This window comes from Fukomys damarensis, unplaced genomic scaffold (genome assembly GCF_012274545.1).
Source record: "Fukomys damarensis isolate Sample0158 unplaced genomic scaffold, DMR_v1.0_HiC HiC_scaffold_14, whole genome shotgun sequence".
NCBI classification, from domain to species: Eukaryota; Metazoa; Chordata; class Mammalia; order Rodentia; family Bathyergidae; genus Fukomys; species Fukomys damarensis.
In genome coordinates, this window is record NW_022900926.1 from 9,565,398 (window position 1) to 9,584,317 (window position 18,920).

An 18,920-nucleotide genomic window follows, 5' to 3' on the forward strand; every position below is an offset into this window, starting at 1 on the left:
AGGAGTCCTCACTCAGTCCTGGATGCATGGACAGAAAAAATGGCTTCAAATCCAATGGAAACAAGGGATCTAAGCCCTAACAAATAAAAACACCAAAAAGCCGTAAGGATCCGTCGTCTGAACCGAGGTGGAAGAAAAAAATTCATTTCTGTTGAGTCCAGGGGATGAAACCAGGACTGGGAGAGATGAAGGAACTCCGAGCTGCGTCTTAGACACCTTCTGACTGCACGGGAAGGCCTCACCCCAAGTCTTCTAGGAGGAGAGACGCTTCAGCAGAGCTGAGGCTGCTGTCCTCTGCCTCACCTCCGTGGCCTTGTGATCACCGCCCCCCCGCCCAGGAGGAAGACCCGGGCCGGTGGGCAGCGTCCCCAGAGCCACCCAGGCCACCCCAGAGACCCTTCGATTGGTCACCCTGGCCTCGGGAGACCTGGTCACAGTGGCTGCCGCAGTAGGGCCAGGACTTTCTCAGGAGCTGAAGTTTCTTGCTGCGCAGATCGCCCATGAATAATGTTTTCCACACGCAAAGAGTTTACAGACCCCAAGGGCTTGCACGTCAATCACTCTCTTAGTTTGAAAAAGTTTAGGTAAGGGGTAAGGGCAAGTGATGGTCGGTCCTTGAGGAGCAAGGACTTCCAGCAGGGACCCTTTAAAGGCCCTGGCAGGGGCGTGGGGGAGTGTCCTCTTTCTGTTCCACCCTGGGCCGGCTGCTGCACCCAGCCAGGGAGGGCTGTCTCCTCCTCTTCCCGCAGCTGCGGCAGTCAAGCCCGGGGCAGGGGACGCGGCGCGACTCTTTGGCGCGGGCGCCCGGAGTGGACTTGCGGGGACACCACGATGCCGGCAGCCGCTGGGCTCCTGCTACTGCTGCTGCTGCTGCTGCCCCTGGGGACCCTCGCGGCCGCTCAGGGTCATGGGGCCCTGCAGCGGAGGCAGCCCCAGGCACACCAGCAGAGAGGTAAATCGAGGCACAGGCTTTGCTGGCATCCTCTGGGGGCCGCGGTTCTTGGGGTCCCTTTTTTCGGCGTTTCCTGGGGGAGCGCGTGGGGAGAGGGTGAGCGACGCAAGTTCAGAGTCAACTGCCTGGGAGCGTTGACTTCAGCCAAGGGACACCAGCTCTGTGCGCTGTTTATTCCTTTCAGAGAGCTCTGCAGTCCTGCAAGTTGATTTAAAGAATCTTTCCAAGAACAAACTTTTCCAATTGGGGGCGGTGGGTGGAGGGAGATAAAGTTTTCTAAAAAAAAAAAAAAAAAAAAGACTTCTATGCCTCTATATTTTAAGACCATGGTGAGCAGAGAGAGCCTTCAGCTGGCTTTGGAAAACAGTTGTGTTTAATGTAACTTAAATTATTCTTATGAGAGCATCTTAATGTTTATGTGCATCTCGTTTCGGAATCTCTTGGGAGTCTTTGAAGGGGTATTTTATCATGAATTTACAAAGAAGCACATGTGCAACATTTAGAAACATAATTTGTAACACGTAATTTCAGCAAACGTTTCTCTAAGTTGAGAACCTGAAAGAAAAAAAAACTTTAGGAAAATGAAAGATTTGATTCAACCATCAAAATATTTAGCCTAAAAGTACAAAACCTGGAAATGTGCAACTTGGGAAAGTTTTTATGAGGTTGAATCTGCTAAAGTTTGGCAATACACTTGTCCCTTTTCTAATTAACTGTAATAGAGATGTGTCTAAGAGTTCTGATAGTTGTTTTAACCTAGTATATTTAGCAGTGCTATTTTTTAAAGGAGTAAAAAGATACCTTAAGCTTCTTGCAATAATAACTCCTTGATTATGATTCCTAGAATAAAAAATGACCTTTAGTTCACTATATAAATTTTTTCTTCTATTTTCCTTTTGTCTTCACTGAGAGGTGAATGGGACCAATTTGGCTCAAATAACAGAAGTTTCCACAAGTTTTATTAATGAGTATGGGTAGAAGTTAATGGGTTTCATTTTGCTGCATTTGTACCTGCACATAACATACTGTCACCACTCCCCTCCTGCCCATTTTCTCCCCACCCTCTCTCTTTCACTTTTTTGTGGGGGCGTTCAATGTGTACAATGTATTTTGGCCATAGTTTTGAGGCAATGATTATGAAAATATCTTTGGCAGCTGATTTTTAAAATACCATCTTTAGCAATTCACTTTTGCTCAGTTCTACAATGTATCTTCATAATACAAAGTACTTTAGTACTTTGGGGCAGCTGGGGGAACAGTGGGACCAGTACATCAGCCCCTTCTGTCCACTTGCAACAGCTCGAAGCTTGCAGAGGGTAAGAGGGCTTCTGAGAATTTCTCCTGTGCACATGTACACTGTCTCGCATCTCTCCTCGGTCTTAATTTCTCTTGTAACTGAGTTAAAATTAGCTGATTTCTATGGTGCAGGCACACAGAAAGAAGAATTTATAGTGAACACAGGAGGAGAAGTTTATACAACCATTCTGCTGAGAGATTACTTAGCCATTGTCTAAGGAGGAATCTTAAGCAAAACTGTCCCACCCAGCCTACTATACACTGACGTATTCTGCATTCTAGTATGGTTCTTGTTATAGACTTTGTAATGTATCTGTGGGTTGGCTCCAGGATAAATGGCTGAAATTTGTTAATAATAAAAGTTTATATAAAATATATTTAGGATTCCCTAAATTTGTAAAAGGCTTTATAATTTAAAAATGCTTTGTACACATGACCTATTTGCATCTTCAGCTATTATTATTCTGATAAGACAAATTTAAAAACCGAGGTTTGATGTAGCTGGGATTTAAATTCATGTAACTGATGCACACATAAGTTTCAGCAACTAAAACCACCTCCGGTACTGTGCATGGTGAAATTCCCCCTTTATGGTTCCAAGGTTTCTTTCAATTGTCGTTTGAGCCCGTGCTTTCTTTTCAATGTTGTTAGGTTGAAGCAAGCTCTCAGAGAGTATCACTGGATGCAAACTGGAAAAGAAGTGTTTTCATGGCCATCACCAACGTTTTGTTTTATTATACACATGCCTTCCTGGACAAGTACTAACTGTGTAGCTCAATTTTCTTCTATGGTACTGTGCTTTTTATTAAGGATGGTGCCACCAGACAACCATTTAAAGATGTCCTTGAACTACAAAGTTTGATTTTTGCTTGGTGGTTGGCTTTTTACTTTTTCTTTAAAATTTTCTGTGGCTTCCATAGCATACTGAGTTATAATGCGAATGACATTGATTTAACAAGTGTGATATTCCAAAGAAATCTTTGATCTAAATGTAGGAGTGCTGAAATAGAAGAACAATGCAGTCAAAAGGATTCCACCCCTGAGCAAGGCAATGGGTAACATCTTTGCTGACATTTTTGTAAGTGATATATGGAAATAGAAGTATAATGTTAGGAAAATTGCAACAGTAAAAAATAGATTCCAAAGAATGTTGCATAGAGGATCAAGGTCGATGTGGATTAGTATGACCTGTTTTGGGGATGGCATGATGGAAAACATAAACTCTAAGTCTGGTAAAACTTCAGGAAGTCCAGCACACATCCAGCTGGCTAAGATGTTGAATAACTTAAGTAATTGCAGAGATTTTTACAGCCTAGACCAGGAATGGAACCTACCTAGGGTGAGTTTTGTTATTCGTTTCCAGATGTTGAACAATTCCATTTTCCCTTCTGTGCAAATTTGTTTTACCCCTTATGTGTACAGAAATCATTACAAAGATGGCATGAGAAAGATGCCAATCTGAACTGCAAAATATTCAATATAAAAACGTAGTTCTGCATGAGGGCAGAAAAGGTAACTTTCTCTCATAGCTCATACCAGGAGACAGGTCGGGTTAGCATGCTTGGGTTCTGCATTGACAAATATGCCTAAATTCAGAGGAAAGAACAGAATTGCTAAGGGCCTAAAAAGGTTTTTCAGAGTTAGAATGTTCCACAAAACACTTTTTGAACTGAAAAGGGAAAGTTTTAGGGGAAAGAAAAAGAGATGCCTTCAGATTTTTGGAAGGATTAGTACACGAAAGAGGGACTAACATGTCTTTTCTAAAATTCATACAGGGAAGTATGTAAAAAGGAGAAGGGATTGAGTGTGGTAGACCAGAGAAATCTGGCTCCCCAACCCCATCTGAGCGTTTCAGGGATAACTGGGCTGTGTGGCTACACCTGCCACCAAAACGCCCACACAAAGGTCAGATGTAGAGTGGGCAGCAGCGTCTGGAGGACAGGGCTCTCCCAAGAGACGTCTGAGATGCATGAAGTCTCCACTTGTTTTAGTGCCAAGCATCTAGTTTGTAATCTATTGGTTTTGGAGTGCATATTTGCAAGTAAATCTCTGAGTTCTTAACAATGTCAAGAAAATGTTAAATATATTTAAATGTGTTTTTAAAATGGCTTCTGGAATTTAAAATAATGGAAAAAACATGTTTGGGACAATTCTCACACATTTTTGGCAAGAACATTGAAACATTTCCAAAGGAACGCTCACATCATCCTCCACTCCGTGATTCTAAAAACATCCTTTATTGTAAGATAGGAGAACAAATTACCTAAGAAAATTTATTTAAAGTTTTCTTTTTTCTCTTTTCTTATGCTGAGTCTCTAACGTTGTTGGCCCATTGGGCACATATTACCTTCATCATTTAGCAAACATTCAATATGAATAGAATGGGTGGCTGAGAGGAAGAATATATTCAATGTTGACTACTGTAGAAAGGGTAGGATTAATAAAACTGGTATAAACATAACACTTTATTTCACATATCAATATTATAATTTTTCTATTTTGTTGTTAAGATTTTTCTACCCCAGGGTTTTATGGATAGTAATGAAGTAAGTCTATCTCGAGGCTTGCTGGTCATTATGAAAAAACTGTATATGGTTTGCCAATTCTTCATCAATTCTAGCTCTTGAAATATGAAATAAATGTCATCCACACTACAAAAAATATTCCCCTTATGGAGATAGAGTCATTTGAAAACTCAAATAGGTAATCTCAAGTAGAAATAATTATAATCTATTTTATGAGAGAAATTAACTATGGCAAAGAAATTTCAAAGTGGAATGTGTTATTCTTATATCTTTTTACTGTAGTTATAACTCAGAATGTTTGCTTTTCAGTAGATTTCACATTTCAGTATTTCTTCAGTCTCTTTATCTAAAGCAGAACATTGTCACGCTTAATGCATTTGTATATTTATTTTTTTCTTGTTGTATTGTTTTATTTATTTTTTCCTTTTATTGAGTTTATCGGTACCTTTTAGGTATACAGTACAGTTACATTCATTATTGGGATCTTGTACCTTTACATGGCATTTGTATATTTAAAACTGTTTAACAGTACAGTTACATTCATTATTGGGATCTTGTACCTTTACATGGCATTTGTATATTTAAAACTGTTTATTCATTGATGGTGACCAATATGGTAGACATTTCAACTCTAAGACCAGAGCCCTGACTCCTTTGATCCAAATGGATTCAGCAAGAACTATTAATGCTTCAAGTTTACACCAGCCCTCACTTCTTTCGGAATGTGTTTCCGTGTTATGGGACTCCAAATCTGAGAAAACCAGACAGAGGTTAGAGACAGACAAAAGCAAATATGCATGTGGGCCTCAAGACTCTTGCAAGGCTTAGTATGTTTCAAGAACACAGAAACAAGGTGAATCTGAGGCTTTGTTTGTATGACTTAATTAAAGGTCAGGATGTGTTGAGGAACTTAATGGGGCTGTGCCTGTGCGTAGTGGAACGTGGTTAACGAGTGACCGTGTCCTCTGAGGAAAACACACACAAACAATGCTCTGTTCTTTGAAGCTTATATTTAGTTGGAAGGCAGGGGTGTGGAGAATATATATATAGTAGCTTAATGATATTTGTATTGTGTAGAATGGTACATGTCCCGAACACCCAGATACAGCAGAGTGAGTAGTGGGAATCACAGAGTCTAGGAGTGGATGGAGGGGCATTGCTATTTCAAACAGATTGCCAAAGGCTGGCCTCAGCAGGCAGGGCGCAACCTCACTCAGCAGGCTGCACTTGAGCAAATGCTTTCAGGTGGAGTGGGGATCATTCCTAAAGGCCTCAGGTGCACGCAGAGCAAAGAGTTCAGTGTTCTGAGGTTAAGGACTGAAGGCCTGGGACGTGGGTGATTCCGCACTCTGGACATGGTAAAGACTTTGCCTTGGAGTCTGAGCCGGCTGGGGACATGGTAAGCTTTGAGTAGAGTGAAGGGAATGAATAAAAGCACAGTTGTCACTTTTCTCAAATGGGCACAAATCCCTGGGACTGGACCAACAGTCTAAGCAGAGGGTTATTTTAAGCCTGTCTCTCATCTTAACTGACTCGTTCATGGAGGATACGAAAGCAGTTCCACACGACAGCGCATTCTCCTTCAACAGCCATCTTCTGATGCTCTTTTTGCCTTTGTCATCTCCTGAAACTATTTCCTGATTCAAAGAACAGTGTGTCAGAACCTCAGAAAGAGCGCGAGTGTAAGGAATTTCCATAGCTCCTTTTATTTTCCCTCAGTGTACTTAGAAATATATCATAGGTTTCTTAGAGTAATTTTAAGTAGCGTGCACTTTGAGACAAAATAAGGTACAGACAATCTCACAGGGACAAGTGTGTATTTTGGAGTCCCTTTTTTATTCTCCATTTCAATAACAAAGCCCAAGTCTAGAAGCTACTGTTAAAAGTGACACAACGACTCATTGATCCAGTGACTGCTTTTATGAACTGAGATTTGAAATGTTACCTATTTTTACAATCAGAAGTTTGTTCTAGGCCCTGTTTCAATTTTTATAACTACTTTAAGGATCCCTATAAGTTTTAAAGTAACCTTTGGACTAAAGAAATGTAATTCTGACATCATTTAATTTTATTATTTAGAGCAAAAGTTACACAAAGAAGATTGCTTAGCGTCTCCCATCCTTCCTTCCTTTTCTTTTCCTTTAGATTCTGCTTGTGGGTAAACTATGGTAATTAAAAGGATGACTTTGGCAATTGTACTTTTGATAAAGTTTTTAGTAAAACTTTCTTATTAAAAGCAACAGATAATTACTATCTAAAGATGGTTTGAGACAATCTATACAAAGATGGTGAGTTAAAGCCAAAGACTTTGTCAAAGATGCATGCTGTAGATTAAGAGTGTTTTCTCCTTAAGTCATCTTGAGTGTAAATTTCCAAATTGGAGTTTTAAATTATTTGTTTCTATTGGGACATATAACGCTTAGAAAAAGTTTTGATGTTAAGAGTTTACTCGGCCAGTGTGTTGTCACTTACAGCACCAGCCTCCTATGACAAGCTGCCCAGTGCCTGGCACACAGGAAAGGTATCCAGAAATAGGGCCAAGGGTCTTTCTCCAAGTGTGGCCCTCTTAGTGGACCGCTGATCTGTGTGCCTCCCTAAGGCTCTTTGCTTAAACTTTTCCCGAGTGCCTGAGGGGTAGGGTCAGTAAAATGGTTGCTTAGTCAATTAATATAAGGATCACTATTTTATAAGGAAGGAAATAAAAAGATATTTAGCAAACTTTCTTGGACAGAAAAAACTTCCATGCCACTGTGGCTCTTCCTACTGACTTGTGGCTTGTAAGCCATCATCCCTTTTCGAGTTTTAGATCTTCATCTTTTATGAAATGCCTTGAATTAATCCTATTTCAATTTCTGGGTGATGCTAGTCTAATTTGAAACTAGAGACTCAGTAGGTAAGCAGAAAGCACAGGAAATACAATGTGCAGTCCTCAGGGTTTCTTTCTTCATTTAGTCATACACTACTTCAAATCATGTTAAAATATACACACATATATGTATATGTAATAACTCAAATCTATTCATATATTAAAAACCATCAAATTTTAGTCTTTAAATTCTTAGAACTTTGATTACTAGACATTAAGAAAGCCTTCATTGCTTCTTTACTGGCTTTTCTGAAATCATGGTATAGACGTTATGTCAGCAGGTTGGAAACGATAGTATTTATTATACAACAGAATTCTTTACAAATAGACAATGTGTAAATGTCAGCCGATGAAAAGGGCAAGAATAAAACATAAATAAGAAACAGAGCAGGGTTAATCTAAATATTTCTACTGAAAAGATATAAAACATTGACATTTTCATGAGAACATGTAGATTTCCATTTGAAGTTGAACTCGGTTAAAAGAAAAAAACATTCGAAGCCTCCTAGACAGCGAGAGCGCATGTATGTACATTCAAGAGTATGCAGAACTAGAAGGTGTATTTTAGTTTTTGCCAATTACAGTACCTAGTTAGTGTGTTCAATGTATTGTGTGCAGGTTTCTGTTTCCCGAAGTCATTAAATTTTCTATTTTATCAAAAAACCTAAAGTAAAGTAATCTAAAAACTGAATTTGTGGAAAAGTCAAATTACTCTAGTCAGTAATTATAGGTCAACAAATACACTGTACATGAGATAATTCTCAGTCCAGTACCTAAACCATTGAAATCTTTAGGTACCATTGCCTTTGAGTTGCTTATAGCATAGAAGGTTATATTCCAAAGTGGAGATAGAATTCATAGTTTTCCATGTCAAATATATTTTTTCAAAGGCCTACATCCTTGTCACAGTTTTCCGGCTTAGAGCCTGCCCTGAATTTTTCAATTACCGACGAAGGCTGAAGGTAGGAAGGAGAGCACAAAGCAGTACCGTTGTCATTGCAGGGAATGACCTGATGTCATCCATTCCTTGGGAGGTCCATATGGAACATGAAATACAAAACAGATCATCTAGTAGGGTCCCAAAAAATGTGAATTTTCAAGATGTCTCAAAAAGTGAATTAAGTCTAAAACTGTCCTGGTGCTGAGAAATTCTTTGGCTCAGAGAAACACTTTGTCCCATATTGTGTAGCATAATAAATTCAGCTGAGGCTGTACGTGAAGTAATTTGCTTCTATACTTCAAAGTACAGAGGTAGGAATTCAGTTTTAAGTAGCATTTCTACTGTTGTGTGTATTCTGAACTTCATAGTTTAGCCTACGTTAATAACATTTATGACCATATGCCGCCTTACACCTTTGATTTCTATACATATTCCTCTGCTTTTGAGATAACTTTGAATAGTAAAAAAAAAAAAAAGTATGAACTGGGGATATGGGAATAATTTGATTCATAGCCGATATACCACTTATCTAAGAACAGAAATCTGAGTCAATAGTGTTTAAATTTCCTACTAGTGAAATGGAATTCTTAGAAAATTCATGTGAAAATACTTGGCAGCTGATCAGTACATATTAGCTCTTTTCTTCTTTATCCTCGATTATTTGAATAAAAAGCTCAACAGTGATATTTGTATACACCATATATACTGATTTAAGAAGGTCAAAATGTTCCAAAAATTTTTTGGAATGTACACTAAGAGATTATGGTTAGCAAATTGTCACATGGTGGAAGGATAGACAGATTCAGCCAAGGTCACACTAGTCAGTTACAGAGATAAAAGAAATACAAGTTTCTATAGTTAGTTAATAGTTATGTTAGCAGATAAGTGTGGGAACTGATTTAAAGCATGCAACACTATGAGGATTTTGGTGATACTCTATGGCTATCTACATTTCAAATATGAGATCAGTGAAGTTGTTTCTAAGAATTTCCCATTTTTTGACTTGCATTTATCAAGTAGTGATGAATTCTACTTTTTAAAACTTCTTGGGAAGGTAAATTTTGGAATCACAAACACTTAAATGCAATCTTTAGGCCAGCAATAACGTTCCTTTTCAAAGGGTAGAAATATAGAGTTTCGTCTGTGGGAAATATAGGTCTATGAGCATTTTGTTTATTTTGAAGATTCTTCAGAGACAGCGACTGATAATAAAAATTCTCAACTGTGCTAGATAGGAGTTGGTAGCTCCTCAGCAATTCTTACCTTAATTGGCAAGTGTGGGTTTTTATTCTCTGTTATTGTGCAAAGTGTTAAACCAAGCATAATGAAGGTCTGGGAATTTTCTTGCTCAATTAATGACTATATGCCTAGTGATGGCAAAAAGATAACTGAAGTCGTTAACTCAGTCATTATGTAGCCCAGGGCATGCAAAGGTCAAAATTGGAACTGAACTACTGCTGACTTTTATTCCTGTGGCTTTTCTTTACGTAAGGGGCCAAATAATCAAAACAAAGGAGTGTCTCATTTGCCAAGCAAACATCTTTTTCAAGGATTTGTATTCATTTTCTTATTGACATACTATTTATACTTATCTATAGGATTCAGGATTGAAATTCAGTTCATGTATATAATGTGGCAAGATCCAGTCAGTGTAATTAGTGTTTTCATCTTAAATATTAGCATTTCTATGGGAATCTTCAAACTCTCCTCTAGCTATTGTGACACGTATAATTAATTGTTGTGGATCATGGTTACTGTATTGTGCTATGTGACTTTAGAAACTCAACTCTTTGGAAACCCACTAGCTGTGCTCTCACCACCCCTCCCCTTTAGCCTTCTTATTCTCCAGTGATCACTATACCACTCTCTATTCTGAACAATCTTTTTTTAAGGTTCTGCTAGGGAGAACATTCAGTGTTTCTTTCTGTAACTGGACTTTTTCATTTTACCTAATGTTCTCCAGCCCCATCCATGTTACTGTAAATATTGAAATCCTATTCAAATCCTATTTTCAGGTTTTATTTTGGGATACCACCACATTGTTTTCCATAAGGCCTCTGTTAATTTACATTCTTATCGGTAGAGTATGTGGGGTTCCCTTCTTTACATCCTCACCACAGTTGCTGTTAAATTCTTGATAATGGTCACGCTAACTACAGTGAGATAAAAAGTCAATATGGGTGGTTATTAGTGAGGTTAAGACTTTTTAAGATGCTACTCGGCCATTTGTATAACAACTTTTGAGAAACATCAGGTTATTTTCCCATCAAAGAAGAAAAAGAAGAAGGAGATTTTTGCTTCTTATTTGTTGTGAAAGTCAACCTCTTGTCAGATGAATAGTTATCAAATATTTTCCCCTATTTAATAGGTTTTCTCTTTACTCTTGGTTATTTCCTTTGCTGTGAAAAGAACTTCTTAGTTTCATATAATCCCACTTGTCTCCTTTTGCTTTTGCACTGTTATCCGCCAAATCTTTGTTTATTCCAGTGCTTTAATTGTTCCTTCTGCTTTCACTTACAAGTTTCATAGGTTGGGGCCTTTACTACCTTAAATTATTTTGCTTCTTGACATATGAGGTTTCTTCTTTCACTGTTGGTTTCCATTTGCACTTTTAGATTCTGTGTGAAAATCTGCCGAAGTATATTTCTTATAGGCAGCACACTGTTGGGTCTTTATTTTTATTCATGGGAAATTTAATTCATTTCTATTCAGGGCTTTTACTGAAAAGTAAAAATTTATTACTGCCATTTCCTTAATTGTTAATTTATTATTTAATCTTTTTCTGATTATTTATTCTTTTTTTTTCCATGTCTCATCATTTATCTTTGTGGATTTTTAAAAATTTTTCTCTTCATTTATCTGATTTTTCAGAGAGCCTTATTCTTTCGTGAGTTTCTGTGATGGTAATTGTATCTCTTTGTGTCCAAGTGCAGTCTTTCAAGCATTTCTTCTAGGGCTTGTTTGCTGAAAATGAATTTCCTCAGCTTTTGCTTGCCTTGGAAAGTATTGCACTTTCATTTGCTGTATATAATATTCTTGGTTGAAAATGGTGGTTTCTGTCTTCCTTCAGAACTTTAACAAATATCAAGCAGTTATATTTATGATAACTCCCAGAGTGAAACATATTCAGTTGATCCCTCCTTTATGGGATTGATAGGTTGCAATGCAAACCCCACAGGATAGGTTGTTAGTTAACAGAAGCTATAGTCCTAGTGCTGTGACTTGTATCGCCAGTCTAGCAGGTGTGGGCATTAGATACACCCATTTTTGTTATATTTCTGGGGCATGCATTCTAGAATCAAACTTTGATAGCTGAGTAATATTGAGTGAATTATTCAGCTTCTTTGTACTTCCTGCCCTTAGCTGTAAAATTATGATAATAATAGTGCCTTTCCTGAAGAGTAGTCTAAAGATTAAACTCAGTGGTGTCTTCTGCATAACTGATAAGAGCATCATTGTAAAATATCTAGGAACTAGCCTTGTGAGCCAGAATTTTAGTATAGTTACAGGTGGTCCTATGCTGGTCTAAGTTGCCACTAAGCCAATTTTGAGCAATAATAGTACTACCTATGTGAGGTCGGTGCATAGCTATCTCTTAGGGCTCTCAAAGCTAAAGTTTCCAGTATGGAATAAATGCATTCTGATTCCCCTTAACTCTTCTCTCTACAGTTTTCCCCAATTCAGAAAATGGTTCCACATTCCACATCCTAAATGAAATTTGACACAAATAAATTATCATGAACTTTTCTGTCCTTTACTTCCCAGATGCAAATTACCAGCAAATCTGTAGCCCATACCACCAAAGTTTACCCCACACACGCCCCATCTTTTGTTTCCCATTGCCTTCTAAGCCAAGGCATTGTGTTTTTGTTTCTCACCTATGCAACTACAACAGCCCTCTGTTTTCTTGATTTCCATATTAGTCCAATTCCCAAGCAATACCTACAGTTAGTTCTTAAAAGAATAAATCATTTTATATCTTCTTTGTCTTACAAAACAATTCTTTGCATTCCAGTCTCAAGAATAATAATCAACTTCATGGCCATTTGTGACCAAGTGCATTTTTCACTGATTTCAAGCACTTCTCTTTTTCTGTTGTATGCCAGCAACAGGGAGGACATGTCTTCATTCCCCAATCATTCTGAGCTTATTTCCATTTCCTGGGCCACCATTCAGAACATTGTTCCCATAGACCCTGTGTGGCCATCTTCCTCCAATCTTACTTCCTAGGGAGGTCTTTATTGTGGATAAGTGTAAAGCAATGCTGATCTCCCTGTTGAATTATGTAAAACAACTTCATATGTATTTAAAGTAGTGTTACTTTTTACTTTATTATCTGTTTGCCCTCAACACTGAAATGCAAGCTCTGTTGTAAAAGGACTTCCATCTCCAGAGCCAAGGAGATACTGGGCATCAATGTTTCTTCTTTTGAATGAAAGCACGGCTATGGTCATGATCCTCTCAATACAACTCCATGGATTAGGCCCACACTGGATCCATGTGTGCAATGTATGTGTTGTTTATGAAGATCAGTGATAGGATGAGTTAGAAAAACAGTCTAATCATATTTCAGGTAAAGAGTCGAGAACCACTGATGTCATAGAGAACGAGAAGCCCTTTTAAAGAACTAGTTCCTTTTCTAGGAGCTTCAGCTCCTCTGCAGTTAGGGAGTAGTGAAATAAGCTTTGCGATAAGGGAAAATTTTGCTTTATTTCTACTGTTTTATCTCCAATTTGTAGTCTGATACGTGGTAGGCAGTCAATGGAAAAAAACTCAAAGCTATCAAACAAACAAACAAACAAACAAAACTGAATAGAAGCCATTCTTTTTAGATAGACCAGGAGTATTTCTTTCTGCAATACTTGGCATGCACTTGTTCTTCCAATGCTTTAGTAGTTTCTCTGTACTTTCTCCCAATGCCTTCATAGTGTATAAGCAACTCCTTAACGCTTTCATAGTCTGGATGAATTTTTAAGAGATACAAATTCCAAAACACAGTATGGACAAAATGCAACATAACTACTTAGGTGACAAATGAAATATTTTAGAAAATGAGGTTACCTTGATTATATATATATATATATATATATATATATATATATATATATATATATATAGAGAGAGAGAGAGAGAGAGAGAGAGAGAGAGAGAGAGAGAGAGATAAACTTGGATGAGGAATGACTATTTCTTATTTTTATTGGAGCTGTTTTGTATGCTAAGCATTTTTTGAATGAGAATTACACTACATTAGATCAAAATGCCCATTTATGATGTAAATTCTAGGACTAGAATATAAATAACTCATATGGGATGATTTGACTGGCATCTGTTTCCATATTTCTTCCTAAAACACTACCAAAGGGATTTTATGTATTTCAGAAATAAATATGATTCACAGACATGTAGAATATGTATGTCAGTGAATGTCATTCTGTACCCTCGGATGTGTTCTCTTCCCTGGAGTTGTTAACAATTAAAATTATAACGTACTTAGGGAAAGAGTCTTATTAATTCTTATTTTATGAATGTGTCTTTTAGCAAGTGAGTTTTTTTTTCTTATAGTAACGAATTTGGGAGGAAGGAGGACAAAATGAGAGCTTTGCAGACCAGAGCTATGCCTGGTTTATTGTAATTACGTCTGCACTGTACAGCACTGAGCCTAGACACAGGATGGTCACAAGAGATGCTGAATGATGAAACAGGAGAAAAGGAAGAGCTAATTTTAGGAAGGAGCACTTATTTCATACTCACAGCCATTGAAATAAGCATCTACCTAAGATTTAGATGTAGGCAGTTAGAATTTCTACTCAGTATAGGAAAAGAGATTGAAACATAGAATCGAGCAGGAAAGAAACTACTGAAACACAATGCTCCAGCTAAACATTTACGTGAAAGTGACTATACAAGGGGTTTCCTAACTCCTTTAGTTACGTCATAGAAGGTAATAGTCAAGGATTCTTGTCAGTTTTCTTTCTAAATCCTCCATACTTCTGAAGCTCCTCACCTAGACACAGTTTCCCCTATTGCTCAATACCTCGTTTATCACTTATGCAAGAGGACAGCCCTCCCTTTTATGCCTTTACTCAGCTATTAGAGACATCAAAAACACCTTTTCCATTGTACAGAACACCTTACTTCTGAACATTCTTCCTCCTACTTGTAAATGGGGCTAAATACTCACTTCCCCTGGGTCCTTACTAATGAACCCACCTTTGATTTTATTCCTGTTTCTTTTGACCCACTCATCACACAGTACAATGTAAAATTCTTCATCTTTTCTGTGTTTAATTTTTTCTGATTTCTGTTACTTGATTAACATGCTTATGTGCTGACAGGTGGATGAGATAGAAATTTGTCTCAAAACTATGTGTTTTATTTTTTTCCTCCTTTTTTCATTTATACTAATTAAAGTACTCAGCGAGTGAATTCTCTATGAACTCACCAGCCATGACAATATTATCAACTGAGAATATTCAAGGGGACTAGAAAATGTCATTCTACTTTATTTTTTTTCTTGATATGTATTCTTCCTGGATAAAAAGACAGTAAAGTGACTGAAAAGATAATATGCATCAAATAATAAAGAATCCATGTAGTCATGTATAGAATTATTAGCAACCTAGTATGCTCATTTTAAGCTAAATATTCTCCTAAGCTTGAGAAATAATACTATATAATTTTAAAGTTTCTATTCAGTAATCAATCAATATAGCCTTCAGGAACAGACTGCTATGGTTTGTATGGTGTCCTCAAAGGTCCATATTTAATCATTGGTCCCCAGAATGGTGGTATTGAGAAGTGCTGTGAACTTTTAAGACGTGAGGAATTATGGGAAGTCCTCAGGTCTGGTCTAGAAGGGGATCATGGGACCCTTTATCGCTGTGTTCTGATTCAAGTTGTGGATAACCACTTGTTTGTCTCCTGACACAATGTATTGCTCTTGCTAGAGGCCTAAATCAACGGGGCTGACTAATCTTGGAGTTATACTTGTAGAACCAAAGTACTCAAAGCTGACTAGTCCACATCTTATGAACTAACTTTTTAAATTTAAGAAATATTTCCATAGAGAGTCAGCATAGAATCTGTGGTCTGAATTATAGTCTCCTTTTGCATGTTACCATCATATTCTTTACACTATTTCTCTTCACAAACCTTTTGAGTGTCCTCCTGTATAAGACAGTTGGAGTAAAGGGGAATCAATGTTAAAAATGAGTGACTAAGCCTGATAAAAATAAGAAATAGGACTACAATCCCACATAATCTAAATCCCACTCACTGCAGTAAAGTAGCAATTTTTCAGTGTTTTAATTAGTGCATGTTGGCAGTGCATAATGTTTCCATTTCTTGCATGGAAATAGTACATGTACACAACATATCTAACCCTAATTCCTTTTTCATTCACTTACCTACCTCTCTCTCCCCACCCCCTCCATCTCTCGACCCCCTTCTCCCTTTGAGAAAGTAGCAAGATTTTTTTGAAAGGAGAGCACTATTGTGAAAATTTTAGCAGTTCTCTAGAGATGATAAGGATAGGATTTTTTGTTTTGTTTTTTCTGGTATCAGAGGTCGAACTCTGGACCTTGTGCTTGCAAGGGAGGCATGGTGTCACTGAGCTAAATCCTCTTTGCAAGGATAGGATATTTGACAATTGAAACTAAAAATGGTCTAGTACATGAGTTTAATAAAAATACCCTATTTTTCATGTTCTCCATAAGGAAATATCTATTCATTTTCTCATATGTTCGATTCTTACTCCTTTCTTCATATAATTGTTTAGTTTGTTCTTACATTCTATTTATAAATATTACCAGAAAAAACTTAGAATCTGTATACTATGTCATTTTATATCAACATGCATATTTTGTCCTTTCATTATAGATTTGTATATGGTTTTATATATTACAGTATTCGATTTATTATAATTCATTTGTAAAATATTGGTTTTAAAATCTTGTATGTTTATTTGGGGACTATGAAGACTTACAGTGAAGTCATCATTTCACCAAGATTTCTTTCTAATATGACATTCACTATTACTGGAGTTGGGTTTTGTGCGTTGCATTCCATTGATGTAATTTCAAACTTCCATTCCAATTCACTGTGAATGGAATTTCAGAATAGCTGACTCTACAATAAGTGAGTGCCAGAATTGTTGACATTTAGTAGAATTACAGATCTTAGTGTCTTTCTGTATTCTGCATTAAAATGCACTATGTGAACTTTCAAATCTGTTTTAAAGAAACTACCATTGACTTACATAGTTGTTACATTGGAAAGTTCTGTTTAAACGCCAACGCTTGATTTCATGGTGTTGATTTTTTCTTTCTGAAATCATTTAAAAATAATTTGTAGTGTATTTGCAATTATTAGATAAAAATGTGATAAAATTTATGAGTTACATATCAGTTTTTCTAAAGCTTTTGCAGATCCTAAGCTGTAATTTTCCTTTGTTCTGGAACTTTCTTTTATTCTGTGTCTTTTAAAATAAAACCTCTTGTAGAAAATTTAGTATTTTACATAATTCTTATATATCTTTCTCTTTTCAAGGAAGAGATTAAAATATTTCTTTTGTTTCAAGCTCCGGGGAAAGAGATTTGTGAGAATAGAATGTTTTCCTAGATTACGGGGTTTCTGGGATTTGGTGGCAAAGCTTTCACTTCTGGTGGGAAAGGAGGACTCTGGGCTGAAGGAAAAGGACTGTGGACCTCAGTTCTCAGAGTCCTGGCGCTGAGATCTTCTCATCCATCCCTGGGAGAGAGAGCTCAAGAAGGCACACAGTGGCAGGATGTTGCTTTTTCAGCTCAGAGTCCTTCCTGAGCTAAATACAAAGGGACAACTTGCCTCTCTTCCCTGGAAAGCTTCAATTCTGGAACCACTGTTTCCTCAAGGGCCCAAGACTCAAGGATCAATGCCTAAGACCTGTTTGTATCTTCTCTAATGGAAGGGACCCTTAAAATTCATCCAGACTCAGAATATTCTCCAGCTGGGTGCTTAAATATTACTGCATCTCCTCCTTCTTTTTCCTGTTTGGAGAGAAACGAGTCCCTGAGTTTACAGCTACTTCAACAAACAGCTTTGATTCAACAGTGTGCCAAGGTACCACTCTCAAACTTAGGTCTTCCGCTTGGTTTGAGGCACCTTGTTCAAAATGGACAGCAGCAGATTTAGCAAAGAGATGCCCATGACAACAGTTTTAATAAATACTTTCAATCTCAGTTAAGAGAGCTAGAGTATCATTTCCTCTTGTCTGTATCTTTCTAGATGGGAGTATGAGAGGTTGGATTTTCGGGCAAGTTTCTTAGTGTTATTGCCAAGTCAGAAGCTAGGCATATTGAAAGGGATCATGTTTCTCTGCATCTGGAAGCCAGAATATAATAAGCATTGTTAATTTAGTTAGAAGAGAGTCAGCTGTTTAAAATTAATCTCTGTGTGTATGTGCGGGAGTTAGCATAATGCTGTCTCTCTTCCAAATCTTGTATGGTTTTCTTTTATTTATGTGCAAATTTTTTAATCATGAAGAAATCAATGAGCTAAATTAAACAATAAATCCATTTGTGTAGTTGGGAATTGGTTGACCAGAACTCATATAGATGATAGCATAAATAAAGATTACTTACAAATCTTTTTGTTTATGCATTGAAGTCTGAGTTACAGTTTCCTGTTGTGTAATTGCCAGATCATATAAAGCTATTGTATTTTCAGAACCAAAATTCTTGGCCTTCTCTAGAGTCCTGGTCTAATTAATGATTTATAGTTAAACCACTATTGTTTTCTGATGCATATTTTGATGCTTATTTAGATTGCATATATGCTTACTGTAATTACTTTGTAAAACAGAGTTTATATACATATTTATATACTGAGTTTAAACTTCTCATTTCATAGCTTTAACTATTTGTCCATTGTGTGGTGTTTTATTCACTTTGTTTCAGCCATTGTTGCGATTTTCTGATGATAGTATTCTTGCAGTTATGATTCTATAACTGAGTGAAGGCGGCTTATCCAAGATGTAAGATACTTGGCATCTGACATAAAGGCCCAATCTCTCTTTGAATAACAACTTTTTAAGGTACAATTTAGGAACAATGAATTCACACCCAAGAGTACAGAGAGAGGACTTTTGGGAAACATGAATATTCAGGTGCCCACCACCCCACCCAAACACAACTTTCCCAGAAAATCTTTGCTGGCCCTTTGCAATCTCATTCCCCACACCCTGAACTCTTACCCAGTTGGTTTCATCTGCCCTAGAATTTTCCTCATATGAATCACCAACCATACTTTTCAGGGCCTATGGTCTTTTGCCCAATCTAAGTCTGTAAAAATCATCCATGTTTTGCC

General features: G+C 37.3%; 1 protein-coding gene across 3 annotated transcripts in view; it reads left to right on the forward strand.

The window, feature by feature from the left end:
- The first annotated feature begins 748 nt into the window (after positions 1–748).
- Positions 749–18,920, forward strand: part of Lama2 (laminin subunit alpha 2) — a 563,701-nt gene continuing 545,529 nt past the window's right edge. For 2 of the 3 annotated variants that reach the window (XM_033763224.1, XM_033763225.1), the window contains exon 1: positions 749–952. In XM_033763224.1, coding sequence (XP_033619115.1) covers positions 832–952 — 121 coding nt within the window. In that variant the 5' untranslated portion in view covers positions 749–831. The remainder of the gene's footprint in view (positions 953–18,920) is intronic. The other variant, XM_033763226.1, reaches the window with a different exon arrangement.